The 12,102-nt window shown below is 44.0% G+C and overlaps 1 protein-coding gene across 9 annotated transcripts; it reads right to left on the bottom strand.

Moving 5' to 3' along the window:
* Window positions 1–425: 425 nt before the first annotated feature.
* On the bottom strand, window positions 426–9,897 carry slc31a1 (solute carrier family 31 member 1). 9 transcript variants are annotated; one of them, XM_085413231.1, is made up of 8 exons: window positions 9,709–9,896; window positions 6,946–7,082; window positions 5,991–6,029; window positions 3,193–3,317; window positions 3,032–3,104; window positions 2,504–2,672; window positions 2,322–2,387; window positions 426–1,636 (listed from the first exon to the last, which is right to left on the bottom strand). In XM_085413231.1, exons 4-8 carry the CDS (start codon window positions 3,310–3,312, stop codon window positions 1,435–1,437), a joined length of 630 nt encoding a protein of 209 aa, XP_085269357.1. In that variant the 5' UTR covers window positions 3,313–3,317; window positions 5,991–6,029; window positions 6,946–7,082; window positions 9,709–9,896; the 3' UTR covers window positions 426–1,434. The 9 variants fall into 9 exon arrangements, with proteins under 9 accessions (XP_085269357.1, XP_085269361.1, XP_085269358.1 ...); XM_085413235.1 differs by having other exon boundaries at window positions 3,193–3,314; XM_085413232.1 differs by lacking the exon at window positions 6,946–7,082 and adding an exon at window positions 5,641–5,835.
* Between the last annotated feature and the right edge of the window lie 2,205 nt (window positions 9,898–12,102).

Here is a 12,102-nt window from a genome sequence, read left to right as displayed (position 1 = left end):
TGCCCTTTCCACCAGTGGAAATCAGCAGATCATCTTCTCCATCTACGACCTCCTCGCTGAGATAACAGTCCATTTCTGTCCGTGCCTTCTCCTCCAGTGTGCAATTTGTTTGTCCATGTTTGGACTTCTGTGTTCTAAACACGCAAATCAGTCTGTGCATGATTTCACTGCTCCTCTCATCAAAACTTTTGTGCAAGAAAAATATATCACCTATTGCCGGTTATTGGTCTGATGATTGCCGGTTGGAAATTTTTTATTTATTTTTACATATCACCCAACACACACACACACACACACACACACACACACACACACACACAATGTGACAGCCACAAAAGAGGAAAAAACAAAAACAAAAACCCAGAAACTCTTGTGTGAACCTAATGGAGAGCAACATGCTGCTCCACAAAGACAACAAAGACAAGTTTCTACTTAAACTTTATTCAGTTTTTTACTGATTCCAGCATTTAAAACACGATCACATAAAACAGTTTCCTTCACAGGGTTCACGTCATAAAACACAAGACGAGATCACACCAGCTGGTCCCACACAGCCTCAGGCAGTGCACCAGAAGTAAGTGCACATGCTAAAAAGCCTGTGACCAAAATTATGTCCACATACTTTTTGCTGGAGTTGGACTTTAAATCCAGCAATCCCTGCGATCCCATTGGTCCAGAATGTAAACTCCACCCTCCTCAGTGTGAACCATCAAAAATAAAGTAATCACAACAGTAGAGACGTTCTTATGTCATCATCAGCACATGTGGCAAGTGCTAAGATGTCGACTTAAAGTGAAGTGAAACGAGTCGAGGCTCCGCCCCCACCTTCAGTCAGCAGTAAGGCAGCAGGTGGCAGCGGCGTTAAGGCCAACGGTGACTCAACTGGCCAAACAGATCATGATGCTTCAATTTAAAACAAAGTCAAGTGACTGCTTCTGACAAAAACAAAAGTTAAAATTTCATTTGATCAACATCGAGCTCCGACTGGCTGATTCAGATAATAATAATAATAATAATAATAATTTTCTAAATATCTTAAAACGTAAACATGAAGTAAAATTTAACCAAAAAAAAAAAAAGCTTTTGATTTGCTCTGTACATACAACAAATCAAAACAGCTCCTAATCAATCAATTCCTAGTAGTCAAAGAACTGATTACATCCTGCCTTCTGATTGGTGGCCCAGCTAATGAGCTGCTAACGATGCTAAGCTAACAAAACGGGGAAAAAAAGTGAATTGGCCAATCAGAAGACAACTAGCTTGTCGTTTGTTGCCAACTACAGTATGATGTGACATTACCATTTTTACCAGGTAATGCTGTAATTTAGTGTGTCGTGCTAATTAGCCAACTTGGTGTTTAGTTCTATTAGCACACAGGCCAGAATGCTAATACTGAGTGTTAGCGAGCATTCATAGTGCTAAATAGCATGAATGCTAATGGCAGTGTTCTGTGATGTCAACAACCACCGCCTTTCTCCAACTAAACAGGAAGTAGCCCATTCCAGCACCAGCTGCCACAGCAATACAGAGGTAACCGTTGTAGGTCATGAAGACGAGCATCAGGAAGTAGCTGACGACCACCTGGATGATGTGCAGCAGGGTCTGTAGGAAGTGGGCAGGGCTCAGCATGCGCTGCCTGAGAGGTCAAGAGATAAGACTTAGCATTAGCATCAGCATGCTAAATAATATTACCCTTCAATACTTGTAGCCCTGTTAGCATTAGTATTGCTTTTGCTTATAGCACTTAACACATTATAATAAGCTTAGAGTTAGCATGGAACCTGATGACTGAAACATCTTCGGATTGCTAAAAGTATCCTAAGCTAAAATTGTGTACATTACCATGGATTAGTGTTAGCAGTTAGCATCAGCAGTAATAAAGTTAACATGTTTTAAAGTTAACATCATGCACAAATGACAGCGACCAAAGTCTTATGGTGACTTACGGTGTTTAATGTTCAGTTTCACAAAGACAAAACATGTATTTATTTGTAAGACTTAGCCCACCACTAGCTTTAGCCTGTCCAGAATCAGAACTAGAATTATTACAGTTAGCATCATCAGCTTCCCAGTGTCACAGAGCAAGACACCACATGCAGGCAGGAAGTCCTCCACCACTGTTAACCCTTTAACATCCACCCGCATATGATTAGATTAACATTAGCATTTGAGTCAACTAAACCATTAGCAGGTGTAGGACATCCTGTATGAGAACCTGCAATTAGAAGCTGCATAGAAGTCTGAACAGCCTGATCAAAGCAGACAGACAGACCCACCTAGGACAAGAACCTGAACCAAAACCAGAACCCAAACCCATTTACCTGGGAAATAATTCCACGAAGCGGGAGTTACTCATGACAGGAGGCACCGCCCCCTCCAAATGTTGGCTGCCAATCAGTAAAAATTAGTGTTTACCATGAGGTAAATGACTAGGAATTCTGAGAGACCGACACCTCCTACTCCTCCTTCTTCTCCTGTTTAACAGTTACCGTTAGCAACGTACCCAACCGTCTTGTGCGTCTCCATCAGCACTGTCCCATCAGCCCCGGGGAGTGGCATGGAGTTGTAACGGACGTTGACCTGACTACGACGCAGAAGAACCTCACGACCAATCTTCAACCCCTCGTACAGGGCGGCCAATAGGAAGACACCAATACATGCCCCCACCATCTCTGATTACGTCAAAGGAAGAGGAGGTGGAGTTAACAAACAGTTAACAGATCCAGTTATAAAAAACACATTCAAAATTCATACTGCAAGCAAAATTTCTAAAAGTCTAAATTTAATCATAATCTACATAAAATGAAAAATCTGAAAAACTAAACGTATTCAATTTAGTACAAAACGCATTTTTATACATAACCCTAAAGCTATACAGATATAACTACAAATGTAAATATAATATTAAAATCATTATAAATTATAAAATAAGAACAAAATAAGCACACAAAAAGAATTTAAAAAGTCTTCAAGTTTATTATCAGAGGAAATAAAGGATCTTAGCCACAATTGTGCCGGTGACATCACTCACCTCCAGGTGAGTTGATGAGCAGACCGGTGAACAGCAGCTCCACGTTATTGTAGCCGAAGTAAAATGTCATCATCTAGTTAACAACAGCATGACATCACACAGAGACCTTTCACTACATCATCTATGACCTGTTATTAGCAGTGATAAGCCCCACTTCTTACCATCATGTGACCTCCATGGTTCCCTTCCCCTCCTCCTCCTCCAGAGCCGTGGTCGTGCTCTGAGCTGGTGGGCGGGGCCATGGTGCTGTGATTCATGTGGTGATTCATGTGGTGATTCATGGCTGCTGTGAGACGAGACAAGAACCATCATCATCATCATCATCACGAACACCACCACTACGCTCTTTGGACTATAGCTCCCACAATGCTTTGGAAGCAGGAACATTTAGTGAACATTTCAAAATTAAAGTATCTGAACTCTGTGTGAGCAGACCAAATCACGACATCAGTCGCCTTTGTTTCGCAGGTATGATTGAAACCACTGCAGAGCGGTACCTGTAACTTCTACAGCATGGTATGATAAAATATTATGGTCAACGGTATAGAAACAGCTCTTCTGGTCTGAATCGTGTCTGATCAGGATATTGATCACTGACCTTATTGGCTTCTGATTATGAAATTATCGGAAAGAAGTGGTAACTATAAAGCTGAATAAACACTGGTCATGTGACTGAGTCACATGCTCGTGGTTACCACAAACTGTATATAAAAGATAGATGTCAATGTGATATCACCCGTCCCTGTTTTAGCTTTTAGGCACTAAGTGAGGGTGCTGCTTGCTCCTCCTACAGCCATCTGTCATTCACCAGTAGCCCCACCCCCAGAATCCTGCCCTGCTGCCTTATTGGTGCGTATTTGAGAGAATATTTGAAAGTCTTTGTTTGGAATTAAACAAATTATGGTTTATTGCTGTGATGCAGTCAAGGTGCGTATGTCGTCTTTGAAATCCTCTCAGGTGTGGCAGTTACGCACGCTCTCATGACGAGGCCGCTGCATCTGTAGACCGACCTGCCTTGTGTAGATCTGTTGCAGCCTGTTTTACCGTCGCCTTTGCAAACCTCTGCATAAGAAATGAGCGATGTGTATCTATGGAAACGACCCGCTGCGCCGAGACTGCTTTGTGGCATGTTAGCACTGCAGCTGCCGCCAGTGGGGCATCAGGTTTAAGCCACCCTCACCAGCCTCAGAGCGAGCTGATGATCTTCCTCAATGCCAACTCCTCCTCTCCAGCTGAGCGTCATCGTTAGCATCCATGCACGGCAACACCTGAGCTCACCTGTGCGGTTAAAATAAAGCTAAAGCAGCTGCTCTCCTACCTGTTCTTCCTCAGCGATCCTCGCTCGTCCATGCACAGACACCAACTGACCACTGGTGACATCACCACAGCACATCAGTTCGCCAACAGCTGTAACTTCAGCAACAGCCTGATGTCACAGAACAGGCGCCCTCACTGTAATCCGATTGGCCGTGAGGCCCCGAGGCTAAGGAAAGCAAAACCAGCCAGTCGGAACACTCTGAGCTGGCGTCTGCCATCAGCCAATTAGATTACAGCATCGTTAACATTAAGGGGAAGGTTGGTAATTGCCATCAGCAACCATTAAACCCCAAGTCATGTTTGGGCAGGCCGCCTCCTCTCTCTCTCTATTCAGTGCCTCTGTCTCTCGCCCTCTCTCTGACATTAGTTTTGGTTCATTTTAGTTTTTTCCACTCCGTTTGTTTTGTTGTTGTTTTATATTTTATTTATTTTTAAATGATCTTTTATTTTCAGCTGTGGTGGAGGAATTTCAGCTCTGGGATCAATAAAGTTTATCTTATGTGACCTTTATCACTGATCAGCTGCAGTTTGGTGTCAATAAAGTTTATCTGATGAGTGAAGAGGCGTGCACCTGTGCACATGTAACAGCTGAACGTAGAGCACGTATGAACAAATCAAACCCAATCTCTGTCACGTTTCTATGGGAACCCAGAATTCTCACTTCCTCTTCTGTTGTTGTTCTTCCCGCTTGAACTCGTCTGGATGCCTCGCATGATTCCCGTGGCGTTCTCTGCACAAACAGGAAGTGGGGCACATTTTCTTGGTTCACAGATGCAAAGTCCCACTGACATACTCCAAAGCTGAGGAAGTCAGATCAGACATGAAACGTGTGTTTGGACACAGCGAAACTCCTGCTTCCTGATGATGTCATCACCTGTGATATCTGTCCAGAATAAACGTCCACAGAAGCACGGTGAGGGCACGGAGGACACCGCGCAGCGTTTCAAGTTCACACAAAAAAGAAACAGGATGGGACGAGGAGACGCCCTTTTCATCTGAGACGTTTGCAGAGGAGGTGGAGCTTCTCAGCTTTTCCGACAGCAGACCATCCATCGGCCAATCATGCCATTCTCTGTTACCTCTGACTGAAAGGCCTGCAGCACCGCATCAATCAGAACTTTTCATGACTCAAACTGATCAATAATGCACAGCAGCGGTCTGAACGTCAGTTTTCACTCTGAACAAAATGGGCACTTCCTGTGACATCAATTCAGTATTAAGTTAATTCATTTAGCGCCAAATCACAGCAAGGTGCTTCATACTGTAAGGTAGAGACCTACAATAACACCCACCAATCAGCAAGCACTTGGCAACAGCGGGAAAGAAAAACTCCTTTTTTTTTACAGGAAGAAATCTTGGGCAGCACCAGGCTCAGCGAGGAGTGGCCATCTGCCGCAAGGGGAGAAAGACTTCATGCTTCAGCGTGGCAACAGGAAAGGTCAGGTGTCTCACTTCAAACACCAGCAGGTCGACTGCTCTGCGTTCCCCTGTGTGACCATCAGTGCAGGTGCAACCACACAGGATGTTACGCCTTTCACACATTTCAAAATAAAACTAACTCAATTCTTCATCTTTACCTGCTGTTTTCACTGTGAATCCTGTGCTCTGATTGGCTGATCTCAATTTATTTAGAAATTCTTACCTGCAGGACAAAGTGACGGGTGATCGAGCTCTGAAGAAACTGAAACAGCGAGAGAGACACAGAGACTTTAACAGCAGATAAAAGCTGATTACACAACAACCTCCAGCCAGTCATAGGCTGGCTCCACCATCAGACAGCCAATCAGCTTTGAGCAGGCTGAACTCTGACTGCTTCATTCTGTCCCTCTCTTTCTCTCTCACACACACACACACGCACACACAGCAGGAACCTTGATGAACCTGGATCCAGGTGAGAGGTGGATCACCTGTCTGAGGGTTCAGTGTGGGGCCTTACAGGATTGAACATCTCTGATTGTATTATTATACATTAAAGAATTCAACCAAACTTAATGAATGTGATTCAAGGGGCATCTTGAATCGAATGTGAATCAATAATCAATGACAAGTGTGACTGCAGCTCAGCAGGATAAGCTCTGAGCTGACTTTACCTCCTCTAAGGCTCTGACAGAAGTTTGGAGCAAGGTGATTGGACATCAGTGTTACCCACACTGTGAAAGCTCTGCTCTGATTAGGTGGTCTCTGCTGGTCCTGATGCGGCTGACATCACATCCTGTTCCTGCAGATGAGCAAAGTGACTCATCGCTTCTAGCACTTATCCACCAGCTGAACTGAGCTCAGTGAAGCCAGCCCTCGCTGCTGCAGCAGACCTCCAGTCAATCATTCACACCCTCCTCAGCTTTGACCCCAGCAGTCACATAGCACTTTAATTTCAGTTCACATAGTTCAGGAGGTCCTACAGAAAAAGAACCCGAGCATGGCGGGTTCATGCCAAAAAGGTGTGACTTTATGGAGGTCAAAGGTCACACAGCAAGAATCAGACACATGAGGTTAGAATCAGCTGGCAGGTAAAACGACAACAACCTCCAAAACACCTGATCAGAAGAAATCAATCATCATAACCAACACCGCTGACCCACACCTGATGGCTGACTCACCGTGTGCGCACAGTCAGCAGTGATCAGACATCAGGACTGCATCAATTCTGCAATCTACTGACAGGCGAGCAGGAGCTGCTGCAATACTTAGGGCAGAGATCAGAGGTTATCCCTGTGTGTGTCTTCTGCTTTGATTCCTGTAAAACACAGGTGTCAAACATAAGGCCCGGGGGCCAGAATCAGACTGGCAAAGACTGCAGTCTAGCTCACTGGATGGCACTGGTATATCTGAACAATGTCTGCGTGGAGTTCAGGGATTTTGGACTTTTAACTGTATTTTCGAAGCTTTACAGCTTTTCTGCTGGTAAAGAGCTCCTCCCACTCTCATTCACGCAACACCACAGCAAATACATAACAGAAAAACAACTGAATGACAGAAAAGTCCTTCTGTCAGAGCCACAAGAAAACAATAGTAAAGGAAACTCTTCAGTTATGTAATTACAGGAGGATCTGTGTAATAAGCTACCAGAACCAGAACTTTCTCTGAATTTTACACATTTATTAATTTATCCTGGAAGATTTCATGTCATTATCTTTATCAGCAGCATTGTATTATTATATTTAAAAATGATACATCCTGTTGAACATGCACTCCTTTTCTCACATTCACTGAGATCAAATGTGATGTTGGACTTCTTCACACCAAAGCTTCTCTGGTTTAAGATCAAAGCTGCCAGCATGGAGTCTGACAGGCTACAGAACTTCCCTGACCTCTTGAAACTGCGTGTGTGAGTGTGTGTGCACTCGTGTGTCAGTGAGTGTGTGTGTGTGTGTGTGTGTGTGTGTGTGTGTGTGTGTGCACTCGTGTGTGTGCACTCGTGTGTGTGTGCACTCGTGTGTGTGTGCACTCGTGTCTGTGTGTACTCGTGTCTGTGTGTGTGTGTGTGTGCACTCGTGTGTGTGTGTGCACTCGTGTGTGTGTGTGCACTCGTGTGTGTGTGTGCACTCGTGTGTCAGTGTGTGTGTGTGTGTATTTCCAACATAAATCTGAGAAACTGGTTCTACAGTCAGAAACAAAGAGAGAGAGAGTGTGTGTGTGTGTGTGTGTGTGTGTGTGTGTGTGTGTGTGTGTGTGTGTGTGTGTGTGTGTGTGTGTATTTCCAACATAAATCTGAGAAACTGGTTCTACAGTCAGAAACAAAGAGAGTGTGTGTATGTTCTAGGGGTGGGGGAAAAAATCGATACTGTGTAGTATCGTGATATTTTGTTTGCTAATAATGTATCGATACAGGGACAGCAGAAATCAATATTTTGTTACAAAAAAGGTTTTTATGCTCAGAGCATGTTGATCCTTTTTCTGAGCAAAAATCCTGACATTCCTTCACTGTCCAAATGTGTTTAACTTTTTTTGGCAGCAATAAATATGACAGTTTACTTATTTTAATTTAAGACATGTTTTATTTTAATTAAGTTTAAAACTTTTTTTATTTAATGTAAATTTATATTTTGTTTTAATTTACTTTCAAATTCTTCAGTTGCTGAAGGGGCTGCATAGTTTTCATAAATTGCATAGTTCAGAATAGCTATAATTGTACCAGATGGCTGCATTCAGTTAAGTTGGACTAGACTGTAATACAAACCGTTCAGTTTGTCAACAATAAAACTGACTGAAATGAGAGAAAGACTGAGTGTGAGACTTTGATATTAGATTAAATTAATATTGATAAAGTTTAACTATATGTACAGAATCTGAATATTGCAAAATATTTTTTTAAAAATCGCAATAATATCGTATCATGCGTTAAATATTGTGATAATATCGTATCGTGGGATGTATGGTGACTTCCACCTCTAGTATGTTCCCAGCATAACTCTGAGCAACCGGTTCTACAGTCGTGTGTGTGTACATGTTTTGACATCTTTGTGAGGACAGAAAATTGGACAAAATGCCTGTGAAGCTCAAAATGTGGTTTTAGTGTCAGGGTTACAATTGGGTTATGGTTAGGTTTAGGCTGAGGGTTAAGATTAAGCATTCGTTTAGATGGTTAGGGAAAGCATTATGTCAATGAGATGTACTCACGAACATATGAAAACGAGTTTGTGTGTGCGCGCGTGCGTGTTCATCACTGTGAAAACACCGTCTCGGTGTCTTCACAGTGATGTTATCTGAGGTCACGCCGTGGTTTGAGGACGTCAGGTTTGTTTCTTCTTCTCTGTCGGATTATGATCCAAGTGTTTTTGTCGCGTGTAGAAGACACACAGAATTCCAAAAGGTTGATTCTGTTCATCTGGACGTAGCGTCACCCATCCAGGTGACATCCAGTCTCAGCTGACTGCAGGGTTCGAAAACACACACAGACACTCAGGTGAGTGGAATCCCTGAGGACACCTGGCCACTTACAGCCGCCGTGTCCATGTACACGCGCGTGCACGTGGCAGACTGCACCTGCTGTGCCGCTGCGTGTTGCCTTCGCCAATCACAGTTCGTCACCAAACTCCCTTTGAAATCTGTGGAATTCTGGAAGCAAAGCGGGCGGCCACGACAGCGGATCTGAGGGGTATTCACGTCACACAGCGGGGGGGTTCACAAGGACCTGAACTCTGAGGGGAGGGCTGCACAGAGCCGGAGTAATCACGCAAACCTCCCGTTTCCGACCCGGTTGCTGATTCCGATCTCGGACCTGCCCGTTTACCGTTAAAGCTCACCTTTCTTAAACTGAAGTTTTTTTGCAGGGAGTCTCGTACAACCGCCAGTCATGTGCTAGCGCGTTGCAGCAGAGGTCACTGGCAGAGTTCCGACGAATCAAACTCAGGTCAGCTCACCTGGAAAAGATCCGGAGGTTCCTCCTGCTCTCTTCCTTCGTCGGCTCCGAAGCAACAAACTCAGAGGTTCTGGGGAAAAACCCAAAGAAGAACCACAGAAAGAAGAAGGAGGAGGAAAAAAAGTCGCTCAGCTCAAGTTCTCACTGTCTGCCTCTGCGCCACTACGCCGCCACTTCCGGCAGTGACGTCAAGACGTTTTTACGAAGCTTAGAGGAGGTTGAAGGGAAAAAACGAATCACCAATCAGAGGGCAACTCCTGATGAGGGGGCAGAGCCTCGGAAGCCACGTCGTAGACTTTTTGTAATGACGAGTCAGGTGACAAACAGCAGGGCAAAAAGTGATGCCATCAAGTCACGTCACTTGTCAGAGTCCAACAATAAAACCATCAAGAACAACAATAAAAAGAACAACAAAAAAAATAAAATAATAAACAAGAACAGAAACAATAAAATTATGAAAAAAACGCCATAAACAACAAAAACAACAGAAAATCTTTTAAAACAAAAAAATATATAAAACCATCAAAAACAATAAAAACGACTGAAGCGCATCAGAGGACAAACAGGTGCTGTGACTGTTTGTGGCCGTCAGCAGGCAGATGTGAAGTTCTGCTCTCACAGCTGGAGCAGGAAACTGACCCTGCTGCAGGTATGTGCACCTGTTCACTGAGATGAGCTCCTGTCCCTGACAAAGGAGTACACTTGGAGTCACACTGTCTCGGGATGACGAATGAGGGCTCAACCCTGTGCAGGATGACCTCACAGGCCGGAGCTCACTCACACAGATGGTTTCTATCAGGCTGAAGGACCTGTTCACTGGTGATACTTCAGTTGAATCATGTTTGTTTACAGTCAGGGTTAAAAGGTCATATGCAGGTAAGAATGTCATCAATTCATTCACCACAAAAAGCTTCAGAGAGAGAAAACAGGAGGGTGATGACGACTGATGGAGGCAGACACCAAATGCTGCTGGGGCTTACCATTATGCACTACTCCTTCAGGAATGCAGCAAAAATATGAACATAAACATGTTCACATGCACACACACGCACATGTGTCACAGTTATTTACTGTGTGTGCTTTTTTATGGTGTGTTATCACAGTGCAAAGATTTCTTATGGAGCCCAGGAAGAACTTGATTACAGTACACGTGTGTGTGTGTGAGAGACGTGTTATGAATGGGCAGAGTTTGACCCTGTACACTAAAGTTTAAACCATTTCAAATGAACGAGTTTATGATTAACTGACGGAAAGGAGTAACTGTTTCTTCTTTTTTATGTTGTTTAAATTACTCAAAATAAATACAACAATGAAATCGTTAAAAAATTTTGAACAATTAAAATATAAGTACAGTGTACTAACCAATTGTGCCACTGGAGCTTCTGGACCAATAAAACAATAAAAAGAAAAAAGACAAAACAAAATTTGAGCACACACACATTATGTATTTATTCATATATATATACATATATATACACATTTATTTATAAATTCCCCACTCGCCCCTGCGGCAGTCTTTCTTTCAAGCTCGGGTCCTCTACCAGAGGCCTGGGAGCTTGAGGGTCCTGCGCAGTCTCTTAGCTGTTCCTAGGACTGCACTCTTCTGGACAGAGATCTCCGATGTTGTTCCTGTGATCTGCTGGAGCCACTTGCCTAGCTTGGGAGTGACTTCACCTAGTGCTCCGATTACCACGGGGTAATTCTCAAGCTCTTCTCTGAGCCATTGGTACTTCCCTAGCTTCTTGTGTTCCTTCTTCCTGATGTTGCTGCCATTCAGTATCTCTACATCTATCACTAGAGCTGTCTTCTTCTGCTTGTCTACCACCACTATGTCTGGTCGGTTAGCCAGCACCATTTTGTCCGTCTGTATCTGGAAGTCCCACAGGATCTTAGCTTGGATTGTCTCAGGGACATCTTTACACAGCCTGCACCTGGGGTCGTGCCTAGTGTAATAGACCCCAGCCTCTATGGATCTTGTACTCAGAGCTTGTTCCTGTGCTGCCATTATTAGTGCCTCTGTGCTGTCTTTCAGTCCAGCTTTGTTGTCTCATCCTGGACTGTGGTGTTGACACTCACCAATCCCTGGCCTTCTTCCTTCCGCTTAGCATACAGGCTCAGGGTGCTGGACTTGGAGTGAAACCCTCCATGGATGGTCAGGAGCTTCCTTGTCTTGATGTCAGTGGCTTCTATCTCCTCCTTTGGCCAGCCTATCATCTCAGGTATCAGACATAGGTATTGACAGCCTGGATTTTGTTTTTACCGTTCAGCTGACTCCTCAGGACTTGCCTGAACCTTTGCTGGTACTTGGTGATTGCAGCTTTCCTAGCAGCCTCTTCATGGTTCCCATTTGCGTGTGGGATGCCCAGGCACTTGTAGCTGTCTTCTATGACTTCAA

The sequence above is a fragment of the Rhamphochromis longiceps genome, linkage group LG7, assembly GCF_057381845.1.
Source record: "Rhamphochromis longiceps isolate RC_006_pf linkage group LG7, R_longiceps_female_GT1.1, whole genome shotgun sequence".
Taxonomy (NCBI): Eukaryota; Metazoa; Chordata; class Actinopteri; order Cichliformes; family Cichlidae; genus Rhamphochromis; species Rhamphochromis longiceps.
This window is presented reverse-complemented; position numbering and strand designations above follow the sequence as displayed.

Coding starts and splice junctions, on each gene's coding strand:
- slc31a1 (XM_085413227.1), bottom strand. CDS start 9,643: ATGACTGGCGGTTGTACGAGACTCCCTGCAAAAAAACTTCAGTTTAAG. Junction 3,318..5,990: donor CCCGTCACTTTGTCCTGCAG/GTAAGAATTTCT, acceptor CTCGTCTCACAG/CAGCCATGAATCACCACATG. Junction 2,673..3,031: donor GCTCATCAACTCACCTGGAG/GTGAGTGATGTC, acceptor TGACGTAATCAG/AGATGGTGGGGGCATGTATT.